This window comes from Micropterus salmoides, unplaced genomic scaffold (assembly GCF_014851395.1).
Source record: "Micropterus salmoides isolate LMB-PRFRI ecotype aquatic unplaced genomic scaffold, ASM1485139v1 Ms_hic_scaffold_8, whole genome shotgun sequence".
In the NCBI taxonomy this organism is placed as follows: Eukaryota; Metazoa; Chordata; class Actinopteri; order Centrarchiformes; family Centrarchidae; genus Micropterus; species Micropterus salmoides.
The window spans coordinates 22,934,660-22,956,737 of NW_024044570.1; the positions used below are offsets into that span (position 1 = coordinate 22,934,660).

The window sequence follows — 22,078 nt, forward strand, 5'->3', positions numbered from 1 at the left end:
ATTTGTCTAACTCACACTTGTGAAGCCTCATGTAAGCTTCAGTTGAACATTTGAATACATTTTTGTAGGGAAGGAGGACTGTGGACTACACTGAAATCACACCAGGAAAAGATCTCTTTATGGCCAGTATGAACTGAAGGGCTGATTACACAAAGCCAAATCTGTTTTGATGTTCATATGGGTATAACACAATTGATTTAAGAGAAAAATTGTACACCTATCCTTTAGGCTTCATGTTAGCTGCTGTGTACAGAATGTGATTGAAAATAATTAACTAAGCAGCCCTAGTGTGGTACATGTAATCTGGCAACAACACAATACTAATTTTGTTCAGGAATTATCAGACGATGGTTGCAGTGCTGAATCACAAGTAGTAGGTTTGATAGATCTTCTCTGCTCTAATAACAGCACTCATAAATTTCACATTCAGCTGCACCCTTTAATACTCTGTGTGTCGGGAGGGTAAAACTACACAGTGAGTTCCTCACAATCATTCTCTCCCACTCTTCCACATTAAACCCAACTTCTCTTCCTGCCTGACAAAATCATTATATTCAAGTTACTTGTTGAGCATTTTAGTAATTTATTTCTGTATTAAAAGCAGGTGGCGTTTACATACAGGAGACTTGCTCTCCCTCTCAACAGCGGGGTCGATCATATGGAGGTAGTTCAGTTTCTGGAGGGCAGATGTGAAACAAACAACTATGCTCTGCAAAATCTACTACAAACAGTTGCTACTGACGCCAGCAGTGCCACAAATCTAACCCTTCACCTAAATCCAGCTATCAGTGCAGAATGACAAATGCATAAAAATAATAATGTAAAAGTGCCACAAGATGACAGTAGCTACGTCTATCTGATTCAAGAGAGGCCATGTATGACAGTATGGGACTTGGAAATCTACAGGTGACAGGTAGCTGATTTGTATAGACATACAAGTTACTGTGATGTAGGCGACCATGCATCATAACTGATCTTACCATGTTGGTTTTGCACATGCAGTGGTTTTTTCATCTTTTTTTCAACCACTCATATGTTGAAAGCAGCAGCAAATTAAATTGTCTGTCACCCCACAACTGAAGTGTGTGCCTGTATGTACTTGTGTGCGCCCGCATGTATGTGTTATTCGCAGAAACCAGTATGCAATTGGTGCCATCAGACTTAAGGAGGAAACACTTCAAATGAAGCACCTAAGACAGACATTCAGACTGTCAAGTGTTAATGTTATCCTTGTTATGGCCTTATCCTTATTTTTGAAAAGTGCTCTATAAATAAAGATTATTATTACCCGAAATACATGTTACCATTATTTAATTTATTAGTGGTATCAAATTGTGTATCGAGAATCGTGGAATATAACTGGTATTTGTATCAGCTACTAAATTTCTAGAACCGTGACATCCCTACTATAAGGTCAACAACAACCTGTGTATGTAGACAAAGCTTAGTATTGTGTCTTTCATTATTTAGAATTTTATGTTATGCTTTTGGAGCAGCATCTGTCCTGTTCTTTGTTGAAATGATGAGATGTTTCATCCTCAAAAACCTTCTAGTCTCCCTGAGTGAATGTAAGATACCAAATAGTAGATGCTATTTGTTTTCAGTTATCACTCCCAAAGCCAATGCAACAAGCTGTTAAATCAATATAAAAAGGTGCAATTACTTATTTACATAGACATTGTAAATACGTGAACTAGGATTGTTCCGAATGGCGATTGTATTGCTTATCGCTGATTGAAGGGATGATTAGCGATTGGTTTTTCATGGGTTGATATTAAGGCAATTTTATCTAACTCACTATCAGAACTAAAATGACATAAGAACAGTCTCTAGCATCTGCACCCCACTGCAGTGTTTCCCATTCATTGATTTATTTGTGGCGACAAACCACGCCACAATATCAATGCTGACCACTGCTACATATTATGTAAAATATAATTCATTGTGGAGCTGCGCCCAGCGCATAGATTCACTCAGCACCACTGCTTGTTCGCTCGCTCCCTCTCTCTCCCTCCCTCTCACACAAACACATTGAAACGGAGCCGTGTTTATAGAAAAACTAATGCATTGAAGTTATCTCTGAGAAATTAGTCTATCTATTTTCTTAATACTGTCAATGTCGGAGACCGATATGTTAACGTTAGAGTACAGCTGGGTTGTCGAGGTTGACACGCTGTACATAGGTGCTATCGATTGCACCCTACTTCTCCCCGCCGCGCGGTCGCGGCACCACAGTTATACGGTAATAATGTGGGAAACACCGTACTGTGCATTTACAGATGTTTCTGGTGGGTTCTCTTAAAGCTAATAAGCCTGTTTCTTCCATGCTGGCATTTGACTGACTTGCTGCAACGTAACACCGCCCCCTGGCAATCAGATCGCCAATCGGTGATCTCAAGTAGCCATGATCAGACGATATGAAAATAGAGACGATCACCCAAGCCTAATGTGAACAATTCTTATGGAAATGATTAAAATATAATATTTTTAAAAACTGCATCATTGGTATTAACAGCATAATGCAGTAACTTAAACTACAAAATGGGAGCAAATCAGAAAAAAACAAGGAGACTTCATACTAAAACAAAGTTTTAGGGAGTTAGAAATAAAAACCTGTCTCTAAACCTAATGTTCACCTAGTATAATCAGATTATGAGTTCTAATTATAATCACATTTTTTTTGTTGGTAACACTGACTTTGCAACTCACACACACATGCACTAAAAGCACTAGGAAGATGAGGAGCCTCATTTAAAAATCCCTTCATAACATCGTCTCTCAGCTTGTGTGTATCTACCACTGGCTGTTTGAAAGCACAACAAGTAGACACCAATGGGCCATGATGAACTCATTTAATTAAAGGCTGTAACCTCAAGACATCAACCTTTACTGATACCTGGCATTTAATCATTACTTTGATCAATTCCACAGACACGTTATAACTTATTTAAGACATTCAACAGGCCACAAGAGTTTTAAAAAGTGCCCGGTTCCTCACTTGTCCCTTAAAATCAGGTATTTTGAGTGATTTCAGGGCAAAGAGACAAGTCAGGATATGTCACTTTCCCTTTGTCAGACCACCCATAACGCTATCGTGGGCCTGACTGTGACCTTTAGCCATAACAGCTGCAAAAGGTCATCCAATCCTTGAGCATGGGAAACTGACATAAGCTGCAATATATTTCTGCAGAACACTGAATGCTGAATGAGTCACTGTGGTGGGTGGCGTGACCCGTCCTCTTGCATGAGGTTGTAAGCTACATATCTGATAAATATCGTGACAAAGGGGGACAAAGACGCATACTGTCAGAGAATACTTTGTTGTGGGTTTGTTGTGTGCCTTTAAATTAAAAATGTTTGCTTATGGATTCAGAAAGACAGGGATAAAATGTCTGACACTCACCACCTGAACTTGTCCATCCTCGCCAATACGGTGGAACTGGACCTGTTGATTGGCCAGTGTGTAGTGCAAGGTCTGCTGGGTGGCAGTCTCAATGTGTGCCGTTTCTTCTGCGAGGCCTCCCTCTGGTTAGGAGGACAAGAAGTATGGTCATTGGTGCACTCATGTATACAGCGGAAGTAGGTCAGGAATACAGGGGAAATGATTCCAGCACACACAAGAAATAAAAATGAGGTCTCTAAGACACACACTCACACATGAACATGTAAGGGGCCTTAGCAACAAAAAAAACACGGGCTAATTCCCAGGCCATCTGTTGGATGATGGCATGTTTATACTTTATCAAACGCCTAAATACACAACAAGGACTCTCCAGCTAGCCATCCAAACACACTCATGGTCGAGCAGCCAAACACAAACTCCAGGCCTCAGTCTAAACACCCGCTATCACACAAGCAGTCTGAAAACCCTGCACGGAGCTATTGCAGCTCCACACCAACCCAAAAAAACGTCAAGGCTCCATGTCAGCAATCAAATACAGCAGAGCGTTCAGTGACAGCGATGTCCACACCGCAGGCCGCAAAATAAACAAAATCACACCTTCTCTTGAAAGATGCCAAAATGTGCAGCAATAAAAAGACCATTTGGGAGAAGTGAGGGCTGAAAGGATTTGAGGTAATTTCTTGTAAAATTCTGACAACCTATTGAGCATGGAAAAAACAAATCCAAGGAATGTAGCTTTAAATGACTAAAACGTAGGGCACATATCGCATACACCTCAAAAGTTCTGTTTCCTGTCATGTTGCTTTGAAAAGTAAGGCTGTCTCCGATCTTTCGTTATTACTGCTATGTTCTATATTATGTAAATAATCCTCAGTACTTTTGTTTGCCAGACGAGGAAGCAAGAGCCAGGTGGCTTGTGAAAACTACAGTTTTGGTCTGAGCTCTCCTTGCTGGTTCACTGATAAACAGTGGTTTTGAAAGCAGAAGAAATGCCTCTTTCTTGTCTATAAACATGTAATCTGATTGAGGAAGGAATGATTGTTTTTGCATGGAGCATCTGAACTAGTATTTGTGCTATACACTCTGGGGGGGGGCGGGGGGCTGAAAAGTCAGGGCCTGACAATCCTCCCTAGTGTGTGCTCACAGGATATTTGGGTTTCCCCTACAGTCTTACTTTTCCTTGGTCAGAGGTGAGAGGTGATGGCTCACAGGGAGAGAAGGACAGCAGGCATTGTGAGCAGATTGCAACCACCTGCAGCAATACACACTGTTTCTGCATTTGGGTTCAGGTCTTAAAATAGCTTTCATATAGCTGATGAAATAAGACCTGTTTGACTTCACAGTGTGTGACTGTGGGGGAAACTTTAAATTAAATCACTTGTCTTTTGGTACAAAGCAGCCAATCAGTCAGAAAAAGTCAAATTATGTAACTTATGTAACAAAATTTACCAACTGAAAATTTGAACCATGTTTATGTGCTCCAGCATAATACTAATGGAAAGCATTTAGGTGGACAAGTAACATTTTACATGCAGTTAACATTTTATAGAAATAACTATTCATTCAAGGTTATTCATAGTAAGCTTTGGTCACAACCATAAGAAAACTTTGGCTATCAAGATGATAAAGTTGACAGGCTGACACGACAGAGAAAACACTTCCATCCATTCCTTTCAAACTGACTGAGCATCAGTTCAAATTCAAAGCTCAAAGTTGAAAAAAAAAAAAAAAACATTAAGTACAAAGTTAATGAGTTCCATACAAGCCAATAATTGTGACGTGCTGCTCCACCAAAACCCGTCCAAACTGAAAACCATTGGTGGTGTCACTGGCCTGTAAGCCAAAGAAAATGCAGCTGATGTTTCCTTTTTTTGGGTCTATAGTTGATTCTCACGACTGTGCATGCTGTTTGATTGGAAAACAACCACAGAAACGTAGCAACGTTATCAGCTGATTTAGACTTATGAGAGCCAGGTAGGTATTAGTTTTCTCAGACTTTAGAGATAATGTTAATGTGCTCACTCCCAAAGCATTTCACAAGAAAGGTGTTAAAAGATTGCTAAGATTACTTTGATTTTTGAAATTAATTAATGTTATTTTTAAAACACAATCTAGTGTTTAACTTGTTGGAATTCATGTGAGTGAGTACACATCTGCATTAGGGTTGGGCTGACTGACTTGTTTGACAGTCCATCTGCGATGGCTAACAGACATCACAACGTTGAGCCGGCATAGTGATTGTAAACCCCCCCCCCCCCCCCCAGCAAAAAAACCCAAAAACATTTCACATTATATCCCATCCTGTGAAAGGGTTTTATTGACCACCAACACTCTTATTATTGTTTGCTCTATTTTCTCCATCAGCAGTATATTTTATAAAAGACTGAGAACTCGTCCTTTTTCCCGGATATTTCCACCTGCGATCCGTTATCACGGCAGCAGGTGAGCCACACGTTGGCTTATTAATGATGCAGCCTATCAAACAACTGAAACCAACATCTGCAACGGTGAACACACACTCTGTGTTCCCAGGTTGCTTTACCTGGTCCTTGCGTAAAATATCCACTGCGATTTGTAACATAACTTAATAGTTTACCAGTTTTTTTTTTTACCGAGTGAAGTCTGTACAAGAACACAAACACATAAGACGACTATTGCCCGCCCGCGCACCCGATGACATCGTCCATCCCGATGTTTCATTGTAGACATCGTCCGATGGAAATTTTGTAGACATCGCCCAACCCTAATCTGCATGCTTCTTTGTCATATTAGTCTATTTTGTATGTTGTATGTAATGATACACAGGAAAGAACCTTTGAAAAGGGAGGGGGTCGTCTTAGATTTGATAATATACATAATTTTTTTAACAGATTCAACGCTCTTTTTTTCTGTCTCTCTGACACTGTTGCTGTGTCTCTCTTTCTCTATATGGCTGTCATTGGTACTATTAACATTAACGTCTGAATTAGGCCTGCACAATATGGGGAAAATCTATCTATTGCACATACTTACAGTAACGAGCATAGTTGTCATCAACTGAAGTTATCTTGTCATTAACTTCACCTTCACTGTCCCCACCACAGCCTCTCTGCTCTGCTGGCCGCTGTGTGTGTGTATGTGTGTGTGTTTGTGTTTGTGTGTGTGTGTGTTTGTGTGTGTGTGTGTGTGCACGCACATGTGAGACGGACACTAATATTTTAATGAGTCATGGAGCCCACACAAAGCACAGTCAAGAGGCTGCAGCCTGATAATAAACACTACGGTCTTTCAGGAAGTCATTTGTGATGTGTTTATCGTGCATGTTCATATCGCAACGACAATGAAAATATGATTTATCGGTCAGCACTAGTCTCAATCTTAAACGTCTCATATTAAGCAAAAATCCACTTTTTCATGTATTTTCAACCTGATGATGTGTCCACAGTGTGTCCAAACTATGTGAAAAAAAAAAAAAAACACAGTTGTCTAAATAACACGTTAATTTCAATCAATTAATTATAGGAAAAATTAGGAAAAACATTCAACGCAAATTCATCATTTTGAGGTCAAAGGGACATTTGTGAGGTTATGGCCTGAGATGTAAAACAGGGGCAGACTGGCCATTGCCGGTGGTCATACAGTTTTTATTTTTTTTAAATATTGTTTATTTTAAAATTCCTAATGTACTTTATGATCCGCAACCAGCTAGCTGGCCGGTCAGCTGCAGCGGAACGCTCTCTGTGTGACTGTCAGACTGGGCCAAACTAATAATTTTAAGATTGTGGGGGGATATAACTCCTAACTTGGACCGATCCTCGTTTTTGCTGATATCTGAAAACTGAAAACTTCTTCTTCTTCTTGAGCGCAGTGTACAACCCCGCCCACTGAACACCTACCGAATAAACTGCTCTCAGCCCCACTCATCCAACACCACGTGCTCATCACAACGACCTAGAGCTGGAGGTTGAGGCAGAGCAGGTGGATGACATCAGAGGGAAAACCAGAATATATATTCTCCATAAAATCCACTTTCAACAAAATCAGTGAATAAAATTGTGTTTTGTACAATAATCAGTGAGGCCTAGCCAGTCCTATCTCCACACCTCGGTTCGCCAGTCTTGCTCCCTGACAGACTTCCTGGAAGCTGGCCAATCAGAAGAAAGTAGGCTTTTAATAAGGTTGGCCAGGACAGCGTGAGGAAAATAAGGTGTTTTTTTAAATATTAAAGGATGTAAACATTTCCTAGTAGACACCCAAAATAACAGTATGAAACTGAAAATTAGGACCATACACACAGTATTTATAAACACACACACATACACACCAGGGTTGGGCCGATCTGCAATGGCTGACAGATGTCATAATGTTGAGTGGGCATCGTGATTGTGTACATAGCCCAACCCTAACACACACACGCACACACACACACACACACAAACAAGACCACATCCTAGATAGCATGCATCATGGTCATGATACACAGAAAGTTATACAGATCTTGGAATGTCTTCTAAGTCTAAGTAGTATTTTCTGCAACGCTTTAGCAGCACAGACAAATACTTGCTTTACAGCCGCCTGATAATAATCAGTATTTTACCTCCGGATGTACAGCGAGGCGTGCGTTTGGAGAAGCTTTTGACAGCCAGACTCTGGCCACGCTGCTTGCGTCTCCAGGCGGTGCGACACTTTGAGTCGATACTTTGCTTGATGCGGTACCAGTCTGACTCAGTGATGCCAAATTTGTGAAACAAGTGGCCTGTGGAGACAAGGAGAGGTCATAGGTCATGTCATACTGTATAAATAATCAAATATTGTAGGCTTGGTCATGAATGGATGTATCCTTTGTCCAAATTGATCTGTCAGCTAGGCTTTCTTCTTTTCAGTGTTTCGATATGTTTTCTTGTCCAGGAAATGCTCCCTTCTTTCTGTTTCAGTAGTGCAGGAAACTAAATAGGCTGCTTTGGGTTTTAGTGGAGGAAACAAGCAAGTCTTCTATACTTAAAATATTTACACATGCCCTCATGTAAACTAGTTGAAGGTAACGTCAGCAGCAATATGTTGAATAGTATAGCATAGTAGCCAGGATAATTCATTAGCAACAATATCACAGGCTGACAATGTCAGCTGCACATTTTGTAGGGGAAATATTGTTTTACAATTAAATTTAAAAGGTTGTGTCTCGTGGAATTACAATCTGTATGTGGTAGGCACTGTGATTGTACGCCCTCCCCCCACAAACCCCTCCCCTCAATTTTTCATATTATACCGCCCTGCAAGCGGATTTTAATCCCCACAAACATTTTTATTATTTTTAAATACACCTGACTTGGACTTTTCTTCTCCCCACACTCAAGACGCACCTACACCTCTGGTCTCTCTCTGTCCCCTCTCTGCCCAAAAGACACAGAACTCCTCTTTTTAACAGAGTTTTCCACACGGGATCCATTGTCACCGCAGCGGCTGTCGGCTTGTTAATGACGTAGCCTAACAAACAACCAAAACCAACATCCACACTCTGTGTTCACTGTTGCTTTATCTGGTCCCTACTTGTAAAATGTCCACAACTTGTAAAGCCAGTGAACACATGCCTTTATAAGACGGACGTAAGGACAATGTGTTTATACACTGTACAAAATTATAAACGCAACACTTTTGTTGAAGAGCATTGGACCAAAATTCCACAGGACACAAAAACAACTTGATCAACTCTATGCGAAGGAGATGTGTTGCACTGCGTGAGGCAAATGGTGGTCACACCAGATTCTAACTGGTTTCCAAACCCCCCCTGGCAGATTTGTGAACAATATTTGATAAAAATAGGCCTTTTGTCTACATAGAGAAAGTCTTAGATCTTTGAGTTAAGCTCATGATGAATGGGGGCAAAAACAAAAGTGTTGCATTTATAATTTTGATCAGTTTTTTAGGGTCACTAGATCTGCATCGATGTACACTTTTATGAAAACCTCCCACAGTGGAGATACTGTATGTGCGGGTGAGCCTGGGTGCAGCTGTATTTAGTGTCCTTCTACCGCAGTGTTACGGACTGTTTAAAGGGCGTGAGCCACTTGAAAGCACTTTTACTACATAAATTAACAGCAGTGCTCAGCCTGAGGGTAGAAAACATGACAGCAGGGGAAGCTCAGGGGTATCTGCAGATAGTGGGATGGCAGTGCACGACAGCCTTTTCACACCTGATGGGTCCTGTACAGGCAGGCAGAGCAGTCACTCCTTTTAATTTTTTTTAGGCAGGCAGAATGAGTCACTAAAAAGTCACCTGACCCTGCTCCAACCTCTGCATAGCTCTATGTCAGACCAAATCTGCATGTAACTACACACCCACACTGCTGGGAAGAAATTCAGGCAACTAAGTATACGAACAGTTACGTATGCTGTGGGGGATATTTACTAAAACCTCCTGCAGGGGGCACAAGCTGTACTTCAAAGGAAAGGCTACACCTTAAAGAGCCCCTCTTTACACTGCAACAAATTAACAATATAAATATAGTATATAGTCACAGAACTTTCATAAATATCCGTCTGTCTACCATCATAACCCTGACTCTGCTTAATCATGAATCAAAGCGTTCACTGAATTGAGGGTGACTCCATAAGGATCTTTCTACCAGACATGTGCTTGTCATTTAGAGCCTGGTATGTTCTAAAATGTGTTGCACATTTATGCGTGTGTGCAATGATGAATGCATGTTGTTGTAACCCGCCTTGTGAATACAGACTGAAGTCTATTTCTGTGTTCAATTCAGAGCTGCTTTGTAATAGAACAGGGGTGAAATGTGGAGAGGTCTCACAGGGTTCATTTAACGCTTAGAGGGGGTTAAGGATTCAAACACCGGGTGAGTGAAATTAATTAATGCAATTTAAACTATGCAAAATCGTGTACTAATCATGAGATAAACAGTGGTTACAAGACACTGCCTCAGTAGTTACAAGTGGGTCATTTTGCCAATGAAGTTATCACAAACTGGCAAGTTCAAACTGCTCAGAAACACTTGACAAGCAGATATGCTGGAGGGTCAGAACAGCAAAATGTCACCTCCCACGCATTCTTATAATAAGGATATATTTTCTTTCTGGATTCACTTCCCAGGTTTGATGGGGTCTGTCAGTGGCAGCAGCTGGTACATAAAAAGACGCAAATTTTTTGTAAACTGGGCTGTCATGGAATAAAGTTTACCACCAGGTATGGCACCTCTTTGTCAAAAACCACATAGTGAAGGAGGTGGCATGAAATTGATAAAACTTCTGAACACTAGACGGTTATGATATAATTGCAGGAGGACTCACAACGAATGCCATAAATCATGAGCGGGTCCAGCTGCTTCTTGCCGTGTTTGCCCTGGCCAGAGAGGTTTGACATGGCCTGGATCTCCCGATGGAACAGGTAGTCCAACAGCGTCAGTGCCATTTTCTCTGCTGTGCGGCAGTTTGTGGAGATATGGAGCATGTCAGCTGGAGACACTGGGCAACGAACCCGCATCTCTGGGTTGTTCTCATCTCCCAACCAGGTGCCTGCAGGGTAATCATCTAGAGGAAACAGGAAATGGAACAGCCACTCAAATACAGCTGCACAGCTCTCCTTCATCAAACCTGTAGCCTGTAGAATAATCTGGCGCAGTATGAAGAAAATAATAATCTATCCATACTATAAGATCTACTTGTATGGACTTAAAGGTTGACAAATAATACACTGGTACAGAGCCACTGAGATAATTCATGTAATACAACAGCACACCCATGTGGCCGTAAAGGAGAACTAGGTATACTGTGGGCAAAGCTGTTATTATTAAATATTTATATTAAAAAACAATAGGTGGTTTGGCTGTTTCCTCAAGCGTATGTTAGCTGTTAAATCCACCACACAAACAAACACACAAACAAAAGAATGAGACACATGGCTCTGAGTACCACATGGTACCATCTAGCTAATGCTGACTAACACAGTTTTATCATGGTAACCCACAGCTGCAAATAAATGAATAATAGTTTTCCTTTGAAGATAACCAAGAACTTCCCAAGTCCACTGAAAATAACCAAACCAATAATCACAACAAATCTAACAACAATGTGGACTTAATTTAGGTTTGCCCAATTAGAAATGAACTATTCTCTCTCAAGCTCGGCCAGAACCACTGAGCAAGGCTACTGAAAACATGAATGACAGATCAGAGCATTTATCAATACATTCTGAGACAGAACCACAGGGACATGAACATAACACATCAGCACAGTTTTTTCCATTCAATATGGAGACCATCTGAAAGAGTTAGAAAGAGTTAGCCAAGTTTAACCCAGTTCCTCCTGAGCAAATGAACCCCTAATTCCTCACTCTCACGCTCACTGCCATCAGTGTGTGACTGATTGCTATCCTAGTAATCCATTACAACAGATGACCTTGCTGCACACCATTTTCATGGTGTTTTGTCAATTTTGTTTTTAGAGATAAAAAATGCCTGTGAAGTCACACAGAATAAGAAGTCAAGTTGTCTGCCTAAATCTAATAAAAAAGGTTTTGCTGTTGTTGAAATACAGTGGATAGAAAAAGTCTACACACCCCTGTTAAAATGCCAGGTTCTTATGATAAATAATGAGAAAAACATAAATCATGTCAGAACTTTTTCCACTTTTAATGTGACCTATAATGTGAACATTTCAATAGAAAAACAAACTGAAATCTTCGAGGGAGAAAAATGAAAAATAAAAACCTTACAATAACCTGGTTGCATAAGTGTGCACACTCTCTTATAACTGGGGATGTGGCTGCGTTCAGAATTAACCGATCACATTCAAACTCAGGTTAACTAGAAGTCATTACACAGCTGCCATCTTTTAAAGTGACTCTGATTAATCACAAATAAAGCTCAGCTGTTCTAGTAGGATTTTCCTGATATTTTCTTAGTTGCATCTCCGAGCAAAAGCCGTGATCCGCAGAGAGCTCTCATTGTTGAAAGACATAAGTCAGGAGACGGGTACAAAAGAATTTCCAAAGCATTAGATATACCATGGAACACAGTCATCAAGTGGAGAAAATATGGCACAACTGTGACTTTACCAAGAACTGGACGTCCCTCCAAAATTGATGAAAAGATGAAAAGAAAACTGGTCAGGGAGGCTTCCAAGAGGCCTACAGCAACATTAAAGGAACTGCAGGAATTTCTGGCAAGTACTGGCTGTGTGGTACATGTGACAACTATCTCCTGTATTCTTCATATGAATGGGCTATGGGGTAGGGTGGCAAGACGGAAGCCTTTTCTTACAAAGAAAAACATCCAAACACTGCTGAAGTTTGCAAAAACAAACATCAAGTGAAAATGTGTTATGGTCTGATGAAGCCAAGGTAGAACTTTTTGGCCATAATTCCAAAAGGTATGTTTGGCGCAAAAACAACACTGCACATCACCCAAGGAACAGCATACCTACAGTGAAGCATGGTGGTGGCAGCATCATGCTTTGGGGCTGTTTTTCTTCAGCTGGAACCGGGGCTTTAGTCAGGGTGGAGGGAATTATGAACAGTTCCAAATACCAGGCAATTTTGGCACAAAACCTTCAGGCGTCGGTTAGAAAGCTGAAGATGAAGAGGAAGTTCACCTTTCAGCACGACAACAACCCAAAGCACACATCCAAATCCACAAAAGCATGGCTTCACCAGAAGAAGATCAATGTTTTGGAATGGCCCAGCCAGAGCCCAGACCTGAACCCAACTGAACATCTGTGGGGTGATCTGAAGAGGGCTGTGCACAGGTGATGTCCTCGCAATCTGACAGATTTGGAGCGCTTTTGCAAAAAAGAGTGGGCAAATATTGTCACGTCAAGATGTGCCATGCTAATGGACTCCTACCCAAAAAGACTGACTGCTGTAATAAAATCAAAAGGTCCTTCAACAAAGTATTAGTCCAAGGGTGTGCACACTTTCAACATTCATGTTCATTTCTATCCACTGATAGACTACAAGGGAACAAGAGCAATAACATACATAGTGTTTCTGTGTCTGTATCAGCAGCGTGAAGTCATACCTTCTGCATTGAGTGTGATGAGCGTGACATTTTGGCCATTTTGCGCATTGCTGGACTGGCCACCATTAGAAACAGAGTCACTGGCCTCTGAGCCGCTATCTTGCTCTTCCTGACTCTCCTCAGGGCCCGGCACCTTTACCAGGATTGTGTTCTGACGCCTCCTGTTCACCGTGCTAAAAACAAACGCAATCAATTTGCAATCAGTAGGTCTAACATACATGCAGATCATGGCAGTGATCACCTTGTATGAGAAATTCAGATTCTGTACAGTTCTCTATTGCCTGAACTTAAATCTGAGTAAAGGTACATTTGATTATTCTTTTCCAATAACTACCCCAACATTGTTTATGAGGCGCTGTGTTGGGAAGGATTTGCACATTTCTGACTCACACTTGGCATACAGTATGAACATGAACTCACTTGCTGAGCAGGTTCTCCAGGGGGTTGTCTTCTTGGCTAGGGCCCTTTGGGTTTTCACTGCTCACTATCACATTTGTTTGTGGAACAACACTGAAGGAGAAAGTTCAAAACACAATGGTTACCTAGCACATGTACAGTCCCCTCCAAAAGTATTGGAACAGTAAGGCAAATTCCTTTGTTTTTGTTGTTCACTGAAGACATTTGGGTTTAAGATCAAAAGATGAGTTCATGAGAGAAGAGTTCAGAATTTCAGCTTTTATTTCCTGGTATTCACATCTAGATGTGTTAAACAACTTAGGAAATATCACCGTTTGTATTAGACCACAGCGTTCTTTGAGCAAAAGTAATGGAACAAATAATCTTTAAGTAAATAACATTTAATATTTGGTGGCATAACCCTTGCTTGCAATAACTGCCCCAAGCCTGCGACCCATCGACGTCACCAAACTGTTGCATTCTTCATTTGTGATGCTATTCCAGGCTTTTACCGCAGCTTCTTTCAGTTCTTGTTTGTTTTGGGGTGTTTCTCCCTTCAGTCTCCTCTTAAGGACGTGAAATGCATGCTCTATTGGGTTAAGGTCAGGTGATTGACTTGGCCAGTCTAAAACCTCCACTTTTTTCCCCCTGATGAAGTCCTTTGTTTAGTTGGCAGTGTGCTTTGGGTCATTGTCCTGCTGCATGATCAACTTCCTCCCGATTAGTTTCAATGCATTTCTCCGTAATTTGACAGACAAAATGTTTCTGTACACTTCTGAATTCATTCTGCTGCTACCATCAGCTACATCATCAATAAATATTAATGACCCTGTTCCAGAAGCAGCCATGCACACACCACGCTTTGGCCTTTCCATAACTTTGCTAGAGATTAATCTTCATCAGTCCATAAGATTGTGTTCCAGAACTTTTGCGGCTCGTCTCTGTACTTCTTTGCAAATTTCAATCTGGCCTTCCGTTTCTTACTGCTGATGAGTGGTTTGCATCTTGTGGTGTGGCCTCTATATTTCTGCTCTCTGAGTCTTCATCGAACAGTGGATTGTGATACCTTCACCCCTGCACTGTGGAGGTTGTTGGTGATGTCACTTAATGACGTTTTGGGGGGGGCGTTTGGGGGTTCTTCACGGCTCTCACCATATTTCTGTCATCAACTACTGTTGTTTTCCTTGGCCGACCTGTTCGACATCTGTTGCTCAGTACACCAGTAGTTTCTTTCTTTTTCAAGACATTCCAAATTGTTGTGCTTGCTATGCCCAATGTTTGTCCAATGGCTCTGGATGATTGTCCTTCTTTTCTCAGCTTGACAATGGCTTGCTTTTCTCCCATAGACAGCTCTCTGGTCTTCATGTTGGTTTATCCTCTTTAACAGGAAATGCAGTCTTTATAGGTTTGACCCAAGGATGAAAACTTAGACCGGTCATTCAGAGCTATTTAATGTTTGGACAATCAACCTAAAAGGCAACACCTGGGCAACAAGAAACATCTGTCAGTCACATGTTCCAATAGTTTTGCTCACTTGAAAAATGGGCGGGTTCAAACAAAGGGTGGTATGTCCTGAGTTGTTTAACACATCTAGATGTGAATACCAGGAAATAAAAGCTGAAATTCTGAACTCTTGTCTCATACTCATCTTTTGATCTTAAACCCAAATGTCTTCAGTGAACAACAAAAACAAAGGAATTTGCCTTACCGTTCCAATACTTTTGGAGGGGACTGTATGCATGCTCGGTACAGTCTAAAATAAGTTTAAGTAATGTGGTTCTGCTAGCTCCTGTGATCACAATAAAGCTTTGTAAAATGACAATATCTCTGCATTATAAAAGACTGCACCTACTTTGGCCTGTGAATTTCAATTAATCTCCAAGTAATTGCATTCTAAGCCTAAATGGATATAATGTAACATTGGTGCAAATTGCACCTTACCATCGCACTTTGTTCCAAGTTTGAGTGGCCCCCTGAGGAGACCCAGCAACCATAGGAACCTGGATAGGACTCTTTGCACAGGGCACCATGCTGTCTAGTTTGCGTCCTAGGGCTTTACACGTTGAGTCCAGTGCCTGTAACTTTGATTCAATTCCTTCCAGTCGCTGGCTGATTGATGTGGTGAATGAGACCAACAGGTTCTGGAAACACAAATAGTAAGATGCAGTATGTGTAATCTATCCCAAAATTCAAAAAAAAAATGTATAAATCCTATCCACTTATTATTAACCTATATAAAAATATATGAGCTTTGGACAGTGTCCATTATAGAGAGCAGAGAGTGGTACCTTAATAAAAGATATGTCTTGGTTAATGCTGTTATTCTCCTGACTGCTGCTTAATTTCCTCTTTTTCTTCTGAGGCCTTTCTTCATCATCTTCATGATTGTCCAGCATGTCTGGCATGAATCAAATAATCCAAGGTAATAGCACTGAGTATCTGATGATACCGAGCCCAGTCCCATATTCACTGTTTATTATACAGATTTTAAATAATACAGTTGCACAGTGCACTTAGTGTAAGTAAGCTAACATTAAAGCTTCACTTGAAACTGATTAAATGCTTCACGGTCTAAAATGGAGCCAACCACCTGGTCAAAAGAGCAGAGAATGTCAATATCCTGCAATTCAATACTGATCAGAAAACATTTTTAAAAAAAGATTGTTTTCATGTCGTTTCACAGGAATCTTACCTGTTTGGTCATCCTGGTTAAAGTCCTCCACTGTAATTTGTACAATTTCATCCAAGTCTTGTTCAGACATTGTTCACGACTGAAATAAGATAATAGGAAAACTTGGTTTACTAAACAAGACAGCAAAATATTTATTTACCAATATGCTACTATAAGGGAGAATATCTTCCTGCTGTGTCCGTTGCTGCCTCTGCATTACTAGAGATTATGCACCTAAAATTTGATTAGTTCATCAAACAACTCAAGTAATCTCATACCCCATGTATTGTATTTCAACTGTTTGTACGATTTAGGGATGTTTAAGACATTGTTACTGACAGGAATAAGTTACTCCTGAAAAATCACCTCTTTAGCAATTACATAATTACATCACGAGAAAATACAACTTTCTATTAAAATGGAAAAAATTGTTTATGGTATGTACAAGTGGTTGCAAAGAAAACTTTCAAACCAGTTATAACTTTCATTTGAATACACGCAAAGGCAGTAACAACAGTAAGATTTAAGATTAGCTATAACCTGTCTACACATGACGTGTTTCGCTATATTAATTACATGTTTTATGTGCGGCTGATGGGGCGGATAAACTATTTTAAATAATACAACTGTCTACGAGGCCGCGTAACAGCTCCCAATTTACTTGTGTTTTACATTCCTAACCACCACCCTGGGAACCTTTTTTCAGGCTTTAAGTCTATTTTCTTTTGTTTTATGTGCGTAACTACAGTGATCGTGTACAGGAATCTGAGCGCTACCAAAATGCGAACACACACTACAGTACTGGAACTGAATGCATAATGTATAGACAGCGAGGAAGGGCTGAAACTTTCCTGATCAGCCTTTTCTACCTGAGCAAAACATGGCAGGAATACACTTTGAACTTATCTGAGACATCACAAGTTAAGACACTACCTAAGAAATATAGTTAAGTCATTACACAAATGCCTCTGCCAACATGATATCTACACATATTTCTCCTTGCTCTTACCATCTGTCAAGTCTATGTACGTTTTGCATGCTATATATGTTCTGATATCAAATCTTAGAAGTCTTTATACGTAATAAGTTAGTTTTTTTGTTATGATCATGCAGTTGCAATTTTGTGTGATACCATAACTGTACAGACATCTACAAATTAAAATAAAACACAAACATTACAGTGATTATTTATTTCTGTGCATCACTCCGTCAAACAAAGGTCAATTTCTTTTTTAGTTTCTACATATACTAAGTAGACCAGAGATTCATTTGAGTTCTGAGTACATTTGCATATTATGAGGTAACATTGTATAAATATTTACTCGAGTTTCATTTGTTTTAAGGAGACCACTAATCATGAATGTCAAGGCAGTCAACTTACAGAAAAATGTAGTAACATGACAAAATACTAATAATGATGAATGCCAAGGCAGTCAGCTTATAGAAAAATGCACTAACACGACAAAAAAAACACATTACTGTACACAGAATCACATCTAAGGATGCATTTTAACCATTAATCACTTAGATTCTGAGCCAAACAGGAATGCATTGTATATGTATAATTGTATATTTGAAATACATGCAGATGTACAGGGGCAGGTCTGCTCAGAAGAGACAGAACCGGTCTCAAGTCGGGTGACAGTAACAGTCCGAGTGTGAGAGAGGGAAGATACCCAGAGACATGATGTGCCAGCCTTCTCCTTATTTTACAATAATGGGCCAATCCCAATCCAATAAATACATACGGACAATTTCGGGATATTGAAAATCGTGTCATTATCAACAACTGTTTTGAAACTGCAAAACATGTTAACACCACTTCATTAACACAGATGGGTAATATTAGCTAGCGTTAGCTCCGGTACGGAAGTGGGGTTAGGTACTGTTATTACCGCTGTTTTGAGGCAAAACCCTGCTCCTCTAGATAGCTAGCTACCTCCTAAGCTACTACAACCATGAAAATATCGCACAGCGCGGGTAAAATGTTTCTAGCCCAGCTAACTAGCTACGTTAGGCCATAGTTAATGTAACAGCTAACGTTAGCTAAGTGGGCGGCGGTCTACTGACGATGTGAAGTATTGGCACAATAAAACAAACTATGGAAATTGATAAACTTAACGTGAAAGCTAGTAAAGCATATCTGTAATTCCATTAAATGTATCTTAAGTCACGTTATTACAACTGCATTTCTGAGAACTACCCAGCTACTACCTAGCCTGGACAGAAACACGCACTAGCTAATGTTAGCTGGCACTACAATATCGGATTTGCAAGCTTGCGTGCTAACGTTAAAGCTGAAGCCGTGCAAACGACTCACTGCTTAAGCTAGCGTGGTGGTTAGCATGCTAGTTAGGCCTAAAGGCCGCCGAGAAGTAATGCAAGAATCGTAATGTATTGGAAAAAATATCATTAAAATATAATTTTGATTCGGCTTCTTCCCCCCATTGCTGGCACACAACACATGTACCGTGTAAGATTGGGTTATATTACCGTGTGAATGATGAATTCTCGTGTTGTTTGTAGAGATTCCGATAACGGCGTCGTTCCTCGCGAGAGATGAGCCCTTGGCTTCGTGTGTTCCTCACATGGAGGTTAACTCACTCATTCATGGGAACCCAGGCCCAGTCTAAAACAGTGTGCCGCCTCCAGACTGCACAGTAACTTACAAGCAACACGCATCGATCACCAGCAGATTTAACATTAACCAACGTAATGTCTCAGTTCATTATAACAACAGGAAACATTAGGATGAGTTAAGCTTTAGCAAATTGTTTCATAAGTTCACCTAAAAATAGAAATTAATGTTCGTGCTGATTTGTATTTCTTGATGGGGTCTCTTACTAACGTCACATAATGTATCACCACTGAAGAGACAAACGTGTGCTGTATATGTGTGTGGTTATCAGAATCAGCTTTATTTGCCAGATATGTTTACACATATGAGGAATTTGACTCAGGATTTTGCATTGCTCATGATGAGCTTGCTTATATAATAATACAATAATAAAATCACACACAGGCTACAGTATAGAGAACATATATACACACTATAAACAAAAACACTATAGACAGATTGGGACAAGTAGTGCAATGAGTGGAGTGCAAAGGATGCAGGAGTAAAATTATTATCATTATGTACATGTTGGAGGTGGATGTGATATACAGGTACACCTACACATACATGCATACAAGTACACATGTACACAGAGCAATGGAGCATAGTGCAAAGGATACCGGAATAAGCAAGTATTATGTACAGGTTTTATGAACTTGAGGTAGGTGGATTTGGTATATACAATATACAAAATGACAATAGAATGAAATAGAGAATGATGAATAAATAATAGTGGTAAACAGGAAACAGGTGGCTGATTAGAGTTACTGTATTATTACACAGGAATTGTTCTTGACACTGTGAGGAAGAAATAAAGCTGTTCATCAGAGTGGTGGCTTGTGGGAAGAAACTTTTCCTGAGTCCTGAGTTATTTTATTATTCATAGTATAGAGTATTTTATTATTTTATTACTTATAGTATATAGTAATTCTGAATGCACTTTACATTTGGAGACGCCCCAGATTTCTGCCTGAAAGATTCAAACAGTTGTCACTAGTTGACAACTGTCACTAGTTGACAACTGTGGGTGGTTGCTCAAGCAAAAAGGAGTAAATTTGAGTCGCTCTACAGTGCTTGTCCTGGTCAGGTGGCTGTACAACGGTTAGTGTGTCAGCAGGTGGCGGTGTTGACCAGAGTTGGAAGGAAGAAACAGGTATGAAAAGGTGAAAAAGTATGAAAGGGTGAAAAATTAACGAGCCAGCCAGGAGTCGAACCTAGAATCTTCTGATCCGTAGTCAGACGCGTTATCCATTGCGCCACTGGCCCGTAGATGTAAAATAACTAATAGTTGTGTTTTGTGTCTCAATTTTACAGTAACGATCTTTATCTTTTTTAGTTATTAAAAACTAGCTAGGTTATATGTCAATTACAATGGTAATTAACGTAAGTTAACTTAACTTCATCCGGCTGCTCGCCATAGCCGATTCTGTTTCCGTTTCGCCGAGAAACAGGGCCCCGCCCAACCCGGCATGGATATCTGATGATCAGGATATTTTGACTTGACTAAGGCATTTTCTGGATTTCCTTCCCGACTTAATTCTCCTAGTTTACCGCTAATTGCATCCCCAGTGGTTGGGGAGCAACGCCGGGTTCAGTACACTTTGACCATAGTTCGACATGTGGACAGGAGTAAGTGGGGATCGAACCGCCAACCCTGTGATCAGCAGAAGACCAGGGCCTAATTCCGATGTCCACACTCAAGAGACTCACAGACTTTGAGGCGCGTTCCCGGGAAGTCCGTGAGGGCTGGGCTGTCTAGTCTATGGGGCCGTCCCTTTTTAAACTCTTTTTGTGAGTCCGCATTTCAGCATACTGATGCACTATGGATTTGGTACCTACAAACATCAAGGCAAATCTGCCTTAGAGAAGAAGAAGAGGAAGGGTTAACAAACAAGCATGGAAACTAACAGTGATGCTAAAATTGTTCGAATTTTTCTTAAGATAGATTTAAGAGGGTACATAGAACACGAACATGAAGTCAGTGGAATGCAGTCACCTTATTACACACATAGTTTATTCAACTAGGCCTGTTTATTTTAGTTTTTGCTTAATGATGCTGTTTTGACAAACAATAATGCATTGATCATTGACAAATGTATTGACATTTACCTCTCCTCCACTGTAAGAGCCTGCAAGACTTAAAAATCAGGCAAAAACATAGAATAAATAATGTGCAACGTGTTTCAGTGTCATCAAGTAATGTGATAATGTCGCAAAGTGCTGTCCCGTTCCTGTTTACAGCATTTTGAGCCCTTGCTGCCTCTTGCACTCAATCACTTTCCAAGTGACGTCAGTAAAGTCTGTGAGGGTTCAGGGTTTAAGGCTTAGGGGGGACATTGGGATTGGGCACAGCTCTTCCACCTTAGTTCTGTAACTATAAAAGTAGCAAACGAATGTAGTGGAGTAAAAAGTACAAAAAAGTAATCAACAATTTTACCTTGCAGAACACAGGACTTGCTGGCTGCTGTCTCGATCCCTTAGTTTGTTGTGTTTTTCTGTGACATCTGTATTTTTGTTTATATTATTGAGATTATTACAGAGAGAGAGAGAGAAAGAGTGAGAGAGATGTTTTAAAGTTGTCTTCCATCATAGATGGATTTAGACTTTGCAAGAAGCCAAAATGTTTTCCCTTTGCCTCTTGTGTCTGCAGTGACAATAATTAATAAGATATACGGGGAATATAGCTGTGTGCATTAATAGCTGATGCATTAAAGGCCTGCAACCATGTAGGCTAACATTTCTCCAAACGTGTGTTGTGGTTCTCTTAGTTTCTCTGGTCAGGTGCAACAGCTATGCTCATTGAACAACAGTTCCCAAGAGCCCGTGACAAAACCATTGTGTCTGATGGGAGCTGTAGTTACGTAGTGCAAAATAATTAATCTTTAATCAAGTTTGCAAGCCAGTGGAACATGAAGTGGTTAGGGGTGGATATTTCTGCTTTCCGTTCATCATCTGTTGCTGTGGTATAAAACCCTCACCTCATA

General features: G+C 40.3%; 1 protein-coding gene and 1 non-coding gene across 3 annotated transcripts in view; both read right to left on the reverse strand.

Moving 5' to 3' along the window:
• The window catches only part of LOC119893585 (BTG3 associated nuclear protein), a 47,667-nt gene extending 28,545 nt beyond the window's left edge, over window positions 1-19,122 (reverse strand). The window contains exons 1-9 of one of the 2 annotated variants that reach the window (XM_038705831.1): window positions 18,971-19,122; window positions 16,499-16,577; window positions 16,095-16,204; window positions 15,748-15,947; window positions 13,831-13,920; window positions 13,411-13,583; window positions 10,685-10,924; window positions 7,980-8,138; window positions 3,404-3,525 (exon numbers count right to left, since the gene is read on the reverse strand). In XM_038705831.1, coding sequence (XP_038561759.1) covers window positions 3,404-3,525; window positions 7,980-8,138; window positions 10,685-10,924; window positions 13,411-13,583; window positions 13,831-13,920; window positions 15,748-15,947; window positions 16,095-16,204; window positions 16,499-16,568 — 1,164 coding nt within the window. In that variant the 5' untranslated portion in view covers window positions 16,569-16,577; window positions 18,971-19,122. The other variant, XM_038705833.1, reaches the window with a different exon arrangement.
• A 1,165-nt stretch (window positions 19,123-20,287) lies between these two features.
• Window positions 20,288-20,360, reverse strand: trnar-acg. The gene has a single exon. It is a non-coding gene; the product is annotated as a tRNA-Arg (tRNA).
• Between the last annotated feature and the right edge of the window lie 1,718 nt (window positions 20,361-22,078).